An 18,655-nucleotide genomic window follows, 5' to 3' on the forward strand; every position below is an offset into this window, starting at 1 on the left:
ACCTGAAAACTACTTGGTAGCCAGAAACCTCATCAAAGACTTTTTAGAGGGGACGAAAATATTGTATGGTACCCAAATGTTTTGCAGCAACATGCATAACTTATCACATTTAGTGGATGACGTTGAAAGATTTGGTTCATTAGACTCATTTGATGCATATCCATTTGAATCCAAACTATATTATTTGAAAAGGTTAATTCGTAGTGGGAATATGCCCCTTTCACAAGTTGCAAAACGAGTCTGTGAAATTCAATCAAATGTTTCTAGCAAAATATTTGTAAAATCCAAAAGTGTCACACCGATTTTGAAAAGAAAGCAGTCCAAAGATGATGCCCAGCTTTTTCCGTATCCGGATACGGATATTTATTCATTCATTGATTTTGGCAACTTTTGTTTAGACACTAAATCTGACGCAGATCACTGGATTTTAACAGATAGATGCGAGATAGTTTCAGTTAAGTATATTGTTCATAAATCGTCGACTAATACCATTCAGTTGTAGGGAAATCCACTATGCAATATTTTTGATTTTTTCACCAAACCAGTACGATCATCATCACTGTACGTGTTCGGTTCTGATTTACAAATAAATTCTTCACAACTGTATGCGATGGAAAAACTGTCCAGTAAAATGGTTAAAATCGATTGTATTGACATCAACTTACCAGAATCGGTGTTTATTCCACTTATACACACTTTAATGTAAATGTTTTTGAGTATAATTTCTCATTGTTAATAAATAACACATCGCTTGCAATAATTTATTTCTCTACATATTTCAATATCAATACCTGTCGAACTGAAACACCGTAAACCAACAAATTATCGAATCCAACCGAGCTAATTAGATTTAAGTGGGACATCATCCAGACCAGCCGTTGAATCTGAATCTTCACGGTTTGCAACATCCTTCGAAAAACACTTTCGTTGACGAGTACAGTTTGCCCGCCGACCTTGCTTACCTTCCAGAAATCGTTGAACCTCAATATTTTTCTGACGGCTAAAGCAAGCGTCGTTGGCCTCCACAGTGTGTACAATATCAGCAGCACATACAATGCGTTGTATGAATGCAACGAATCCTGGAAAAGTTTCCTTGAAGCTTCTGTTATCCGCTGTAGATTCTGGCCCAGGAACCTTTCTTGAAAACCCTTTCCATGAGAATGGTAGAAGAATAGTTGGCACAAGCATTCTTCTCATGACAGTTTTGAAGAACGGAGATCCTTCGCACTTCCCGTTCAAACTGTATTCGGTATGGAAGAAACGGTATAACTTGTCAGTGTACATGCTATCATTCAAGTTCTTCTCCAACAATTTCAATCTGTTCTCATCTTGAACTGGACATAGATCAGCAAATTCCAAAAAGCATTCTTGGTTTCCTTTTTTCTCAGGTGCTGTTGATCCGGATTTTTTCGTTGACATTAATTTATCGATGTTCGCCATAAACAGAACTAATTTCTCCAATTTGGTTTCGATCCCATCAAGTCTAGTTTTGATTAACTCGAGTTCGCCGTTGAGATGACCTACGACTTCTGGTGATGGATTAGTCTGCTGATTTTCGACCTCAGAAACATCCGCAACAGCTGCTGCATTTTCACCGACCAATTCAGCGTAGCAGTCATATCCTAGTTCTATGTAACGTCTACCGTCCATATCCTGGATGATATTTGCTGGCTGCTGAACTTCCTCCATCATCGTTAAATGATAACCAATAGTAGTATTAGTATATAATATAATATAATAGTTATTATACTGAGAACCGTAAAACAAATGCAATGTACCTTTATCAACCGATGAAGATTAAATTTTATATTTAGGTTACTAGGTGAATTCACACTATTATTAAGACTGTAATGTCTTCAACTCACAGCTATAGACAAACTTGTCAAACGATCATATAACCTGTTTTTATATTAACTGTACTTTGGTAGGAATGATTCTGACAGCCTATTACATTTTAAGCTCTTTTCATGATGAAGTAATGAAATTGGGTTGTTAGCGGAATGCTAAATAAAACAGCAAAAAAGGTTATCTTCCATTTAATTCCACTTAATTTTGGTATCCGTGAAAGATACGTATTTCGACTACAATGTGCAGTCTTCATCAGTGTCATTCCCACTAAAGAACTTAAGTACTCATCTCCTAGGTAAAAAAGTCAAGATCATAGGTATAAAAATGAAACTACAATGTGTTGAATCGGAACCTACCTAACAAATAAAAACCAAAGATTTAAATAAGCTAAAGGAGAAAAATCTATACAACTCTCTAATAAAGAAATTCCCCAAAGGCTTGGTAGCCATCATAATGAAGTAATGAAATTGTTGCAGAAATGCAACAAAATTTAATGCATGGGAAGCAAGAGCAATATAATGGAGCAACAATAGAAAAGAGCCCATCAGCATTTATAAATAAACCGTTCTCAAGCCCTTTCCTCACAAAGCACTGGCTGCCCACAAAAACTAACAACATCATCGTATAGGAGAAACTTTCCCCTACCCTATGATTCTGTTGGTTTGGGCGGCCTTCGATTTATAAGGAAGGGCTAAAGAAAGGCTTGTTTACAAGTTTTACAAATACTGATGGGCCTTTTTCTATTGTTGCTCCAGAATTCATCAAATGCTGTCATTTCGTAAAATAGACTATAATAATTATTATTGTGATTTTGCCAGCTATCACACATAAATTTTGGATTATCTACCGGCGATTATTGTGATTGAACGTGAAAGAACTCAAGTAAAGTTTGTTGTTTCGTTCGTAATTACGTTAAGTGGATTCCCAGGAAATGAACTAGGATCGATTGTGTTTGTCTATTTATGTAGTGGAATAAATATTGATGCCCGTATCAGTACACGGGACAGCTATTATTATGTGTGAATATCTTGCCTCGTTATGCTCTGCAGGTGCTGTTGTATGGTTGAAAGTTGAAGGTTCACGAACCTGGATCGGTGGAATTGCCGATAATATCGTGTTTTTCAGTTTCATCGTTTGATTTGTGGATACTGCACTGTCTTCTACAAGCAGCTGCACGCAGAACGATTCAGGAGTATCATCATTCGGTGCTGTATGGTTCGAATCAGATGCATGGAGCGGAGGAGTTGCCAACACTACCAGTTCTTCCAGTTCCTCCGCTTGGTTTGTTGTTAATTCCGGACAAACTGTATCCTCTGCTGCATTACCTTCTACAAGTAGTTCCGCGCAGTACGGTTTGGGAGTTGCGGGAGTTTCAGTATTCTCATTGGGTAAATATAGACTTGGCATCGATGGTGGTGGCATGGACATTGTTTCCTAAATGTTTAAAAGTTGTAGTGTCATCATTTCAATATTTTTTTTTAATTTTAACTTACCTTAACCTTCTTTATGGGAGGCTCCAGGGTGTATGATTTCGACTCAAATTTAGCCTTTGTTTTTGGAGGGCGAGCTCGCGTTCCCTGAGCCATATTTATAGCATCTTCTGAATCCGTTACCATTTCCAGTCGATTGACTTCATCCTCTGCTAGCTTATATGTTTTTGTTTGCCCAACTATTTTACAGGCCTGTTTGGTCCAGACACAGAAATCCGGCTCCGTACTTTCGTTTGTTGAAAGCGAAATAAAGTTGTTCGGGGGCCACCATACTTGATTTTTAACGACCCATTTCGAGGGTACAATCGTTAATATCGGCTTACTTTTTTTCGTTTTTCTTGTTTGAACAACTAAGAACGCCATTTTTGACACTGCACTTGCAAAACTGAGCTCTGACGAACAAAATTATTTTAATTTCGAAGAACTCGCTTGTTTTCGTCAACAAGTCATTATGAAGTATTCAAGATGTTTCCAATACCAAATTTTAACTTTTAAAAAAACAAGTTGTAGTTTATGTTATAATCACGTTATAAAAATGTACGTAATACTTTACAAATACTTCTTTTAAAACTAACTACATGGAAATACTACCACATAATTTGTTGAAGGCGTTCCAATCGAATTACAGTGCTGGCTGAAAAAAAAATGATATCTGGAAACCAGGTGACTGATTTACCTAAAATAAATGGTTTCTCAATGGGATAGTACATACATATGATCGTGTAAACTGGTCTTAAATTTGGGATGATCTTTTCATTTCATACCAATATAGCGTGATATATTATAATCTTCATATACGTTTTACTAAAGAGGGTCTAGTATAAGAGAGGAGCGCACTTGCTGATTTTGAGTCAAACTCGATCCAATCGAGCAGCGCCTATCTTGATTGCATTGGCAGTGTTGCTAGAAATCACCTAGGCATAGGGTGCCAGGGTAGTTTTGAATTCGTCCAAGTATTTACGTAAGTTTTTACCAAACCAGCAAATTGTGACTGTATGGAACTCGATATCTGAGTTTAAACTGGTTTTTATCCGCATGTTTTTGCTACTGAACGTGTTTTGAAACGTGAAACTGGTATTTCTCAAATACACAAATGTAATGCTACTTGTTGAAAAAAAAACACAAAAAAAACTTGGTTGTAATAAACACCAGGGCAAGTTGAAACGCGTGGGGAAGTTGAAATGGATAGCGTATCTTTTAACGGAAGTGAATATTCACTGTGATTAATTGTCAGCGGCATTGTGTGCTAGCGCTAACTACTGTATTTAAAATAACCACAATGACTATTCACTCTCCCTACGAGATACACCTTTCAATTTTAACCTCCCCATAGGTTTCAACTTGTTTCGGACCGGTGTACCTTACTTCAAATGCTTTCATATCCTGCGTGTGAACAAAATTGAAATTGAAAAAATCGCGTAAAAACAGAATTGAGTGTAACGTAATTATTCGGCATATTTTAACCATAATAAGCTATAAGCTAACATTTTATTCTTTCTGTCATTTTTCTATAAGATTTTTTTTCAGTTCATTTATTTGATAAGACTCAACTGTTTTATAAAAACTGTACCGAGCTAAAAAAACAATTCTACAATCAATTAAAAACACTTTCGAAGCAGTCGCGTAGGGGGGAAGTTCTTGTGATATATCTTGATTGGCGATTCATCGTGTACATATTAAAATAATTTATAATTTTCAACTCCAAAGTGGAACAGTTTTTTACATATAAAATTAATTTTGAAACAATCTAATTTTTATGAATTTAATGAATAAAAACTTAATTATAAACATTCATGTAAATTTTTATCTCACTTCGTGTAAAAATCATTAAGTTTTAATTTTTTAATTGAAATTCACTATGCTATGCACAATCACAGATGAATGTAAACTGTAATGCATGATGGGGTTTTATATGCATTCATGTAAAGAAAAAAAAAATGATTGCTGATTGTTTAAATTAAGGTGGGAAAACCATCAAACAATATGTAAATTTATAATGTTTTGCTGCGTGTTCTTTTTACATGCAATGCTTTTCGATATAATAACAACGCGTGCCGATTTTCACTCAAAATGGTCATCTCTGATATGTTGAAACTTTATTCTCTCATGATTAATTAAGATGCAACCTTCAACACAGAACTACAAAAATGTGCTTTTTTGTGATTACTAAATAGCAAATCTTTTGAAGCTGGAGTAGCAAAAAATACATCAATAGATAGAGCAAGATTGATCTCAATATAGAATTAAACCCATATCACTTAGATTCATATGTTATTTTTTATTCAATTGTAAAAAATAGCGCTTGTTTTCCGATGATTTGAGGTGACTGCTCTTGAATTAAAAAGTTTTTTTTTTCAATTTTGTTTATTTGGCAGGCTCAAATGTTAAAAAAATAACTTAGCAGAGCCGAGTAACATGGAATACCAATTTTGGTACTTAAAATACAAACAAAAGATATACAAATGCATATTATTAAAGGATTTTCCTTGGTGGCGATCGAAGCGGTGACAAAGCGATCTTCTCCCGTGCACGCAACTTCTTTCTTTCCCGAATTTGTTCCTCATTTTCGTTGAACCCGAAACGTGATCGCTGCTGCTGCATCTGAACATCGTTTCCCGTTGCATGCTCTCCGCTACTCTCGTCGGTCGTCGGGGTCGTCTCGTCCATTTCGTTATCTTCATTCAACATCTCCAACCCCGTGTCCGTTTCCTGGTCGCTAATGACAAACGACGCACCTTCCACCGCTACACCAGCATACGTACTGCTGCTGTTTTGTTTTCTTTCACTTTGCTTTCCTTTTTCCTTTAGTTGCTTCTCCGGTTCCTTCCGAGCCTTCCGCTTGGGACAGGAAAGCTTCCGGTGTCCGTCCGCCTTGCACAGAAAACATTTATCTTTGTTGCCATCATAAAATATATTTCCTTTGCGGTTGAAGAAATACAATGACGTGGGGATTTCCTTCTTCACATCCATATATATACCGCGTATCCCTGTATCCCCTCAAAGCACAGATCAGATGGAAATTTCTCCCGGATGATGCGTTTAATTTTTCCATATTTCCCCAGCACTTTATCCAGCTCGTTGTCCGGTACCTCTGGTGGCAAGTCATACACACGCACATACTGGATAAATTCACCAGCATGCGACATGCGTACCTTTGCCGTCGTTCCATTCGCATAATGGAAGATTAAATCCTCCGAATTGTATGTCAGAGCATGGAGCATCGCTTCCTCTGATCTGAACTTTATGAAGACTCCCCTTTCCTCACCAATGCGATAAACAGCTTCCATTTCAGCCGGATCCGCGTCGAGTGCTTTGGCGAAATTTACAATCTCTCCGATGTTTGGTTTAGCATCATAATGGCTGAAGCTAAACTTGATGGTGTTTTTTACTTCACACATCTTGCACCGTAGCAACAAAAGGCACAAACTGATAGCAACGAACAAAGAGCAACTATATAATAGCGAGTCTCAAAAACAGGCTATCGCGTGGTTCACACCGAAATAAAAATTCGACTGCTGCTGTAGACAGCTTTGGGACAACTGAATTAAAAAGTTATAGATGGCCATTTAACTTAACTCATGCACCATAGTAGAAACATTCAAATATTTTTAATCGGCAGTGTTTTTTTTTCTGTTCATGGAGGTAAGCTCCAACCGCTATATCCTCGCATCTAATATCGATCAAGAGTGTCGTGCTGCTTTGATGTCGACGTCGTTGTTAACCAATACGATCATATACAATTATTTGGAAGACACTCCCATCAGGGGCAGTATAAAAGTTATTTCGAGTTGAAGCGTACTGCCATCAGTCACCATATTGATTCCCCATAGTTGAAACAAATCAATGAAAATTAATGATGGAAAAACTATTTTTTACTCAATTGTCACAAAAACAGCATTGTTAATGGACGGCGCATACATTTTTTTGGAGCTAAAGCGCAATCTTTCACCATGAAATTTGATGCGCATATGAAACTTGTTCTAAAATCACCAGACACTGCCCCACATCATATTTAATTTCCGCTGAACTTCAAAGATTATCTGATGTTCCAAAATAAAAGTAGTTAATTTTTTTCATCGCTTTCAAAATATAAATTCAGAAGAGCCATTTTGCATTTGCACTCTTTATTGTTATATTTTTGTGAAGTCTTGTATATTTACCAATTTGGGGTTCCACGATAGTGTTAATGATGTCTTGATCAAATAGTAATATCAACCCAAAAATAACCAAAACTCTTAGTTTTTAGTAATTGAATTGTGTTTTGAAACTTCATTCAAACTTGTTTTGTTCTTATGATGTTATGGACAACATCTTATACTACCATAACTTGTTTTATTAGATTACACTGCGCTTTTTTGGTAATAGAGTAGTCATGATATATGTAGCGCAAACTTAATTTAATAACTGAAGGATGTATTTAAAAAGTATGTTCAACTATACTACTACAAGGTGTGTTACTTGGGTAACTTCTACACATTGAGAACAACGTAAATGGAAACCGCGCAGACCGAAACCGCATTCTTTGAGGGATGGTTTATACAGTGTCTCGGCTCCATGGAGTCCTTTTGGTCATTTGGGTCTTAATAGATAAATTAATTGAAAAATAAATAAAATCACTCACTGATTGCCTGAGTCGTTTTCTCGTGTAGAGTGTCTCAGTCGGACCTTGGTGTAAATGTCAACAAGACTTGGTGTTCCATATTTGAAGTTGTTTCGGTGGTGATTCCTGGACATAAAGGACTTGTCACAACCGTAATCCCCGGTTAATTCGGTTTTGCCTTTGTTCCATTATACCACCCCTATATTATCATACAATGCTTTATAAGCATTAAATCACCTGGAGATTATCAGGAAAGGGCAGAACCCTTCAATCCAAAGAGATCCTCTATCATTATTTCATTTAAGATAAGAGAGAAGTTAATTGGCTCTCAACGAAAATGGATTGATTTGGCAGCATTTTCATCCATGTGGGTGGAAAAGTTTGAAACAATTTTGAATGTAGATTGGAATTCCATTTTGCGCTACAAGAGCCTACTACATCAGCATTAATTCGGCTAATGGAAAAGCCATGAATAGCAAACAGAAACGATAGCTCCTGACTTGCCAATAAATTCAACCCGATGGGAAGTTAAATTCACTTTCAAGTATCACATGAATACGCAAAGGATATGCAATTTCGTTTTAAAAGTATAAATTTTCTCCACCCTGCTGGGACCTACACTTTTCCCCCCAAAGACGATGCCAGAGTTGACGCATCAATTGACAATATCAACATTTATCTTCCGAATCTATTCTCTTCCGAACGCAACCTACCAGAACTAACTGCGATAAAATGCGGCAGATACTTCATTTCCGGTCCCGCTCCATGCTCAACACCCCCGTTGGATAGACAATTCCTGGGGTGTGAGGAAGAAGTATTTTCTAATGCACAAACAGTCTTGTGTAAATTGCTCACACCATGCAGCAAAGGGGCGAGAGACAGCGATAGCAAAAGCCAGTACCACGCCGAAGCCAAAGCCCATCCATCTTCGTTCCCGTCTCAATGCTGCCACCACACTCTGTTTCCATCGCAGCAGCTCAATTCGATGCAGATGAGTCCCTCTTCAATTGCTTTCTTTCAACGTTGAAGAATATCACCTTCTCCTCCGCCGCATGCCCACTTACCGCACTATACAGTACCGAACTGACTGCTGCGGTGGTGAAGGATCTCCACCCATGCCCATCACGGGCTACGGCTTCTCATCGTCGAACGGTATTCAAATTGCGTTGAAAGCTCATTTTATGATAATCAAACAAACAAATATTTCAGCTTACCGGCGGCGGCAGCTCCGAACTCCGGATGCATGGGGAATGGGCAGATACTTGAGAAGGAGCAGCGTGTTTCGATAATGGCCTCTTAAGAGCCATTTGCAAATTAGCCACCAGCCATGGTCGTCGTCCCCTTTCCAACCAGCAACGCAACGCTTGGGTAATGGTCCATCGTGGGAAACCATGGGACCGGGTTTCCATGGCTTCAAGGAAAGTGGTTAGGAAAATAGGATTTAAACTATATGGACAAACGACTTGAGGGGAATTCATTTCAAGGTTGGAAAATATTTATTCTGCATCGAAATGACTTTGGTGGAAGGAATGGAATAGTAGTTTTTTTTTATTTTTTAGTAGGATGGGGATTAAGTAGTTCCCGTTAGGAGTTTTCCCAGAGATGGTGCTGTTTTATACGTCAACGACGGGAATGTCTTCATTATCTTTAGGAAATCGAGCATTCCAATTTAAAATATGTAATGCTTTAAAATCCATTACTGAAATTCAAAATCATGACAATATTGTTTGCAAATTTTACTCCAATTTGAATAGCATCCAACATGGAGTTAGATTTAAGCATTTTAGGAGTAGTAAGGCTTCCTAAGTCAAAATTTTCATAATTTTCGTTAGAACTACGTTGGTTATAGTATTTTGACTTCTACCCGGTGCAATAGCAGCATAGGTAGTTCCATTAACTCGCTGAACATTGTTAGTAGCGAGGGGAGTAGGTATAGATGAAAAATTTGAAGCAGGGGTGATATTTGTACCTACGGTAGTTCTACGAATGTAGAATTTGTTCCTCGCTGACCGTTGTTAACAGCAGAGGAATTTGTACCTGTTCGGAAACGTGGAGCGTTTCCTACCTGTCGCTTAGAAAAATTGGATTTGTGGTTTTCACCACAATTTGAATATTTAAATTTCTTAGGATCTTCCTTCACAGGACAGTCGTCCTTTGCGTGAGAGGAATCACCACAATTCATGCATTTAGCTGGCATGTAGCAATTTTTAGTTCCGTGGCCCCAACCCTGGCACTTACGGCACTGAGTGAGGTTTTGGAAATTTCCTCCAGTCTTCCCGAAGTGTTCCCACTTCACTCGGACATGGAGCATAAGGCTAGCTTTTTTCTAAGGCCTTAAGGTTGTTTAGTTCACTAGACTTGAAGTGAACTAAATAAAAATCATTAGAAATCCCGTTGCGCGAATCGCCAGGACGGGATTTCATTTTCATTTTGATTACTTGGAGTGGCACAACTCCAAGTAATTTTGCCAGTTCATCTTTGATCTGATCCAGGGATTCACCACTGGGCAGTCCTTTCATGACAACCTTGAACACACGTTTAGTTTTGGTGTCGTAAGTAAAAAATTTGTGCTGCTTGTCAGTAAGATACTTGAGAAGACATTTAAATCCGTCCAAGGTTTCAGCCAATACACGGCATTCACCCCGGCGTCCAATTTGTAGTGAAAATTTAACTTTTACGAAGTTCAAAAGTTCCATGCGAAGAGCATGGAAATCGGAAGTCGTTATCACCTGGGTCTGGCGAAGTCGAATCGCAGTCAGCTTCAGACACTATCCAAGACGCATTGCAGCAAGCTTTACTCTGTTCGAACGGTTGTCAAATTGATAAACAAAGCAAGTGTGTGCAAGATTGTGAGTGACTCTCTTGAAATATCGATTGGTAGTTGTAGTCCGTTGTTATTGTCGGTCGCGTTTGACACCGGAAAACCCCACACCCGACTTTCGATTTTACCAACAATCAATACGAAACTAACGATTTTAAATTGGCTCACTACTTGACTAGCCTATAGGTCCCAAGCAAACGATTAACGTATCCCATTCTAGTCGAAATTCTAGTACTACGCAATGTTTGTTTTGATTCGCTATGAAAGTTTGACAGATAAAATAAGGGGTTATAGGTTTTTCCTATGTTTCGAGGGGTGAATCGATTAGCTTGGGACCGAAGAGAGTACCAGAGCTGAGCCAAAAAGTTTAGCACGTTATTTCGGGACCTTCTAGTCTAAGAGTTACCTCTATGATTTTACTCTCGTTCTGTACAACAACAAAGCGTCGAACATGGTGTGCATTATGGCGCATCATTGTACAAATACAGCGCACTATGTCCGACGTTATGTTTTATGTACTGATTGAGAGTAAAATCGATTGGTGCGTGTTGAATTTTCCGGTTTTCTACTGTATCCGGCGTTTCCTGGACACCATCTCACAGCGGCCGTAGCCTAGACCTCTGCTTCGTTAGCGTTCAGGACACCGCTCCTTTCATCTCCATGGCATCTTCTCCACTAGTAAAGGAAGTACATCATCACCCTCTCTTGGTTGTCACTGTCTTGGCCAGATAGTACATGAGGCACTCCGTAAGGACCAGCACGTCGAGGTGGCCTCCCTGGATCTGGCCAAAGCTTACAACAGAGCCTGGACACCCCAAGTACTACAGCAGCTAGCCAGATGGGGCCTCGGAGGAAATATCCTCTACTTTTTAAAGAATTTCCTGCAGGAAAGAACCTTCCAGGTGACCGTCGGGAACCACCGCTCCAGCACCAGACGGGAAGAAACCGGGGTTCCCCAGGGTTCCGTAATTGCAGTGACCATCTTCCTGGTGGCAATGAACGGAATCTTTATGGGGCTCCCCAAGGAGATTTACATTCTCGTCTATGCGGACGACATTTTGCTACTGATCATAGGGAAGACCCTGAAGGCCATGAGGATAAAGCTCCAAGCTGCGGTCTCCGCTGTTGGCCGATGGGTCGCTAGGACCGGCTTTGAGATATCTGCTGAAAAGAGCTCAATCTCCCACGTCTGCCGCCTTGGCCACCGACCACTTCCGACACCAATCAAAATTAACAGCCACACTATCCCTAGAAAGAAGACCATATCCATCCTCGGGGTCACGATTGACCGGAACTTTCGGTTCGGCACCCACCTTAATGATGTCAGGACTAATTGTCGAACACATTTGAACATCCTCCGCTCCCTCTCCGGGCAGCATAAAACGAGCAACAGGGCCATCGTACTCAATACCGCCAGAGCCATTGTTCATAGTCGACTGACCTACGGAATTGAGCTCCTCTGTGCGTCCAGCGATTCGGTCGTCACCCGACTAGCACCGATATATAACCAGGCAACACGAATTGCGGCTGGACTTCTGCCCTCAACGCCAGCCGATACCGCCTGTATTGAAATCGGAGTGATCCCTTTCCGATATTACATTGCGGAAGCAATCTGTACCAGAGCCGTGGGCCTCGACGAAAAATTAAGCGGAGATGGAGAATTCTATCTCCTCACAGAAGGGAAATGAATCCTCCAGGAAATCGCTCACCAGGAGCTCCCCCCGGTGGCCCAGCTCCACTGGAACGGAGCCAGAGAGTGGGATTCTTCCCCCATCCGAGTAGACAAATACATGGCCAAGCAGTTCCAAGCAGGAGACAACTATACGGCAATGAGATCCTGCCTCACCGAATTATTACAAACACGGTACCACAACTATGAACTCCGTTTCACCGACGGCTCCAAGGCAGGAGGCAGGGTCGGCTTTGGAGTAACTGATGGACAGACCTCACACTTCTGGAGACTCCCCGATCAATGCTCGGTCTTCTCGGCCGAGACTGCAGCTCTCCATTACGCAGCTTCCCTACCATCCTCCTCCCCGCTATGTGTACTAACCGACTCTGCTAGCGCCCTCGCGGCACTGGAATCCGCCACTGCCCGCCACCCCTGGATTCAGGCCATACAAAACCACACCCCCCCTGGCACCACTTTCATGTGGATACCGGGACACTGCGGAATTGCCGGAAACACAGAAGCAGACCACCTCGCTGCCATTGGACGAAATGGCCGACTCGCCAACAATTCGGTCCCCAGACAGGACCTGAAAGCAGCAGTGGCAGAAACTTCCGCCAAAGATGCGACACCTGCAGAACAATAATGACGGTCGAGCACATTCTTATAAACTGCCCTTGTTTCCACGGACCACGAGAACTTTATGGGATCCCGGGCAACATCCGAGATGCCCTTCAGAACGACCCGGTAGCAGAGGCACAACTGATATGTTTCGCGAAGGAGGCCGGAATCTACAAGAGGGTTTAACCCATATACATTATGACAGTAGGCCCGGCATTCCCTGCCGGTAGCGGGTGCCAGGTCTCTCCTGGCAGCTGCTACCGGTGGGGTTCTGTTGGGGTCCTCAAAACAAAACAGAAAACACAAAAGATGACAGCAACATAGGACAGTAAGTTCCCCTCTGGAACCGCAACCATCATTCAACTCCGCAAAATAAAAACTCTGTACCTTCTCTCCCTTTGGGATACCCCCTTCTGGGGTGTCCGGAGACGAACCAGCCCAGGGCTGAAAGTCTCCTTAATAAAGATATATAAAAAAAAAATCACGTACCTTGAACGTTCGAAGCCCAGCCTTAGTTTTGGCCTTCTGGACAAAACTTCGGCTTAGGTGCAGCTTCTTAGCCACATCCCTAACGGAGGCGTTCGGATTTCGGTTGAAGGCCCCAACTACGCGGTTGTGATTTTTGGTGTTGTACGGAATACTTTTTCCTTCACTTCTGGGCTTCCGATCGGTGGTCAACCGTTCCTCGAACCGCTTAATCACTCGCGACACTGTGGAATTCGCGATTCCCAACGTTTTAGCGATGGAACGATGCGAGAGATCCTTGTTCTCGTGATGAATGCGCAAGATTTTATCACGCACGAGCTGTTCTTTCGACTCCATTTCCGCGAGTTTTGATCACAGGACTTTAAAACTTGCAGGATGTAAATAATGCACTTTGAACTAAATCCACCCAAATTTTCATTAAATTCTACCCAACGGTTAAAAAGTTAGAGCAATTTCATAGTGTGGCAATTTCATCGTGGACACCCTTTATCTAGTATAGATTGGGAGAGCATCCTCGATCCTGATAATGTTGAAACCGCTGCGCAAACATTTTCACATGTCTTGGTTTATGTCATTGACAGGCACGTTCCGAAAAGAGTTCACTGTAAACTTTCTCATCCTCTCTGGCAGACAAGCTACGCTTTCGCGGAAACGTCACTACGTTAGGCTCAATTATGAGTTTAAGCGAGTTAGCCTTAGATGCTATTTGCGATATCAACGAGGGATTCAGAGGAAACTCAAGTCGCACCCGAAGTCATTCCGGAATTACGTAAATGAGCAGCGCAAGGAATCCGGCATACCTTCTTCAATGGTGTTGAATGGAGCAGTTGCTTCCATTCTTCAGCAGATCTGTCGCTTGTTTCCTTAGAAGTTCACCAATGTTTTCACGAATAAGAGATTAACTGACGAACACGTTACCCTAGCAGCTAGTAATGTTTCACTGTACAGTCAAACACTGGGTGCGATGGATGTCAACGTCGAGATGATTTCCACTGCCGCATCACAGTCGTCCTTCAATCCAGGATCCGATGGCGTTCCATCCGTATTCCTGAAAAAGCATATCGCCAGCTTGCTGATGCCCATGCTTCACCTATTTCGATTGTCCATCTCGAGTGGTACATTTCCATCTTGTTGGAAATTCGCACATATGTTTCCTATCCACCAAAAGGGCAGCAAACGGGATGTGGACAATTATCGTGGAATTACGTCGTTGAGTGCAGTTTCGAAGTTATCATGGAGCCTCTACTCTCTCATTGTAAGCAGTATCTAAGTGGTGATCAACACGGCTTCACTTCCGGTCATTCTACTTTCACAAATCTGCTGTGTTTGACATCGTATCTTACGGAAAGCATGGCAGAGAGGACTCAAACAGACGTCATATACACCGACTTGTCAGCTGCTTTCGATAAGCTAAACCATGCCATCGCGATTGCCAAGTTGCATAGACTTGGGGTCAGCGGCAACCTCTTGCGATGGTTTCGTTCATATCTCATTGATCGGCAACTGATGGTTGCCATTGGTGACAACCGGTCCAATATCTATCTAGCTACGTCAGGAATACCTCAAGGAAGTCACCTGGGACCTTTGATTTTCTTACTCTACTTCAATGACGTGAACTTGGTCATCGAAGGCCCACGACTATCGTATGCAGACGATCTTAACATCTACCTTCGAATCCGCTCGTCCGTCAGTTCGAAGCCTTTGCCAGCTGGTGTAATTTGAACCGAATGTGTTCAGTGATCACTTTTACTCGCAAGAAAGAACCAATCACATTTGAATACAAACTTATCGGCACTGTAATCGACCGTGTGAACCATGTGAAAGATCTGGGTGTTATTCTGGATTCTCAACTTACGTACAAGCAGCACATCTCGTACGTTGTCGACAAGGCGTCTAGGACACTGGGATTTATCTTCAGGATAGCAAAGAATTTCTCCGATATCTACTGTTTGAAGTCACTGTACTGTTCCTTGGTTCGATCCATTCTGGAATATTGTTCTGTGGTCTGGAGTCCAAACTACAACAATGGTGCTGAGAGAGTTGAGTCCGTTCAACGCCGTTTTCTTCGATTCGCTCTACGGAAGCTGCCTTGGAGAGACCCATTTCATCTGCCCAGCTATGAAAGTCGTTGCCAACTGATTGATCTGGAGCCTCTCCGAACTAGAAGAGACACCTCTAGGGCCCTGTTCATTGCGGACACTTTACAAGGTAGAATTGATTGCAGTGCAATCTTGGGGCAAGTCAACATTAACGTCCAACCCCGTGCGCTACGTAACAACGTTATGCTGAGATTGCCACTTCAGCGCACAAACTATGGCATGAACGGTGCAATAGGTGGGCTACAACGAGTGTTCAATCGAGTCTCGGGCATCTTCGATTTCCATATGCCTCGACAGCTGCTACGAAGATACTTCTCTTCGTTCTTTTCTGGCACAGTTAACCGTGAATGATTGTGTGTTTTATTTATGTATTTTATTCTTAGTTTTTATTTTTTGATTTACCTATATAAGTTACTTAAATCATCATTGGGGCTATACATAGCCTGTTGATGCAGACAAAAAAAATAAAAAAATAAAAAAATATTTGGTTTTCATAAAAGTTCCTAAGCAGTTAAAATGCGATGTTACGCAAAGTTTTGCAGCTACACTGCAAGTGCACCGGTGAAGAGACGTTTATTTCGCTTTCCGAAGGATCGTTTCTTGCGCCGCGCGTGGTTGATTTTTTGCGAGATTGAGCCGGAAACCCCAGTTCATCAAAACTATGAATATGTTTCCAAAAATAATAACAACAACTACGTTTTACTCAGACTACAATACTCCCTATATGTTTCCTCCATATGAGCTGAGTAAAAAATGGTTCGATTTTGACAGTTCAAATTGGTTCGAAATCCATTACGAGTCCGCCAGACCCAGGTTATCACTATAGGGGGAATCTTTTCCTTCTTGGCATTAAGCCGGGAAAGTTTACTAGAAGTTTTCTTGGATGATGGATCATTCTCATCATCCGTGAGCAAATCAAATTGATTACTGAAATTAATTTCATCAGAAGGGGGATCAAGAGTTTGCCCCTTTCTTTTGCGTTTAGGCGCCATGGCGGCAGTAAATTTTTATCCAAATCAAATTCCAAGCAGATTACTATAAGAATCTAAAGGATCGAAGAGGAATTTTCCATATCGATATCGAAGAAGGATTACCTCGGGTAGGGTCCAAACAAGGATTGAAGAGGAACAAGAGTAGAACAAGGTAGAAATTTTACAGGTTGAGCACTGAAAAGTGCTGTTTAAATTTGTTGTTGCTTTAGGTAGTAGTCGTAGTTCAGCAAAAAGCAAATAGATCCGCACGGCAAGAGAGCACGATGCGAACTGAGCATACATTTATCAATTATTGGCTCAGTATTGGCCATGTTTGGTTGTGTTTACAAAAAAATAGAGCAATTTAAGGAAAACGCCTTTGTCTGGAAAAACCTTATTTTCTTGAAATAAAATGAACATAACTTCTTGAAATTTTATTCATTTTTATCATAATATAGATCATTCATCTGCCACTCATTTTACTGAAATTCGTCCACTAGGTAAAAAGTTGAATATCGAGCATTTTACTAAAATAAATCTTACTTCAAGCGGTCCTCCAATAAAGACCAAAATTATAGCCACGACTTAAAAAAATATGCACCATGTTTAAAAAGAATTTCTTCTTGGGTGTACGATGAATTTTGAGATACACTGTACGTAGGTGCGTTGAAATCTGCTACTCTTCACGGACTATTCTTTATTCTCTCACATATTATCAGAATTTGCCCAAGTAGTAGAATATAGAATAAAGGAATAATATTTTTTGACAAGGTCTACATGTCCAGTTGCCAATTCCGAGTACGATTTAGCGAGAAATGCGTCATAAGCCCTTTTCATGGAATTCTCAATTAATCAAAGTGAACATAGCTGCTGATTAGACAAAATTGACCCTCAAATTTAGCTTCGTTAATTTATTCTTTTGTTAGCTTGATATTTGGAGCAACGATATAATATAGTTGGTATAATAGCTATAATAGGATTAGGATATAATATTTAGCAAGTAATATTATCCGCTGTTGTTTGCTTCTAGGAGTTGATACCAGGGCTCTACATTTTCGAAGCTCAAAAATGAACTCGTGTTTTGTTTCTCTCATACATACAGTACATTGCAGTCTTTTCATAATGTTGACTTCTCGAAGCAGAGGTTTTTTAGCCTTACGGCCTTTCAACCCTACTTCAAGGAGTCGTCGTCGCACTGTCGGAACGGATAGCGGTGTGCTTCTCATACTATTCAACTCTTCACGGATATCAGGGGCTGTCCGTGTTCTTTCTCGTTTACTGAGAATGGTGACATATTTGTCCTCTCTTCTGGTTGTAATGCGTTACCTTCCACATCGCTTTCGGTGCTCATGTGAACGTGTGTCTTTGAAACGTTTCACACATCTTACTACCGTGCTTTGACTCACGCACAGTCTCTTAGCAACAAGCCGTGTCGAAAGTCCTTCATTATATAGGGCCATGCACGCTGCACGCTGTTCAATGCTTGACTCCTTTCGCCTTGAGCCGAACGAACTTCGAGTCATCGAAGAGGTGCGTTTTAATGGATTTGATCCAGTTCCTTGTTTCCGAGGTCTACCGAGGTGAACTGTTGATGTTTTTTCAACATCGCTGCGAATGATTCTAGATGCTGTTGATGCATTAATCATCATCACAGCAGCGATTCGGCGCATGGATTGACCCATTGCAGCCATCTGCAATATCTGCGCTCGCTTATGATTGTCTACCCTCTTCCATGTTGCTGTCCTCATCCGGGAAGGAGTTATTACTGCATTCTCAAGCTTCTGGATTGTTCTTATTTTTGCAGTACGGCTTTGCCGGTTCAAACTATGGAAAGTAACAATATGCAGATTTGGAAATAACACAGAAGCAAAAACACTACTTCGAAGAATGTGTTTACCTGTTGTACGGGCGATTGAAAACTGATTCCGTTTCCTTAAATAGTTTAATAATTCGGAAAACCCTGCATTGAGTAAGGTTTAGCTGTGCCGCTATCTTTCTAGTCGATAATCCAGCCTTGTGCAACGTTACGACACCTGAACGTTTCTCCGTA

At 40.9% G+C, this 18,655-nt stretch overlaps 1 protein-coding gene across 1 annotated transcript; it reads right to left on the reverse strand.

Moving 5' to 3' along the window:
- Positions 1 to 840: 840 nt before the first annotated feature.
- Positions 841 to 1,692, reverse strand: LOC135698817 (uncharacterized). Its single transcript, XM_065218949.1, has one exon. The coding sequence runs from the start codon at positions 1,690 to 1,692 to the stop codon at positions 841 to 843; it is 852 nt and encodes a 283-aa protein (XP_065075021.1).
- Positions 1,693 to 18,655: the final 16,963 nt, after the last annotated feature.

The sequence above is a fragment of the Ochlerotatus camptorhynchus genome, unplaced genomic scaffold (assembly GCF_037179485.1).
Source record: "Ochlerotatus camptorhynchus isolate MF236.1 unplaced genomic scaffold, CSIRO-AGI_Acam_v1.1 ptg000095l, whole genome shotgun sequence".
NCBI lineage: Eukaryota > Metazoa > Arthropoda > Insecta > Diptera > Culicidae > Ochlerotatus > Ochlerotatus camptorhynchus.

Coding starts and splice junctions, on each gene's coding strand:
- LOC135698817 (XM_065218949.1), bottom strand. CDS start 1,692: ATGATGGAGGAAGTTCAGCAGCCAGCAAATATCATCCAGGATATGGAC.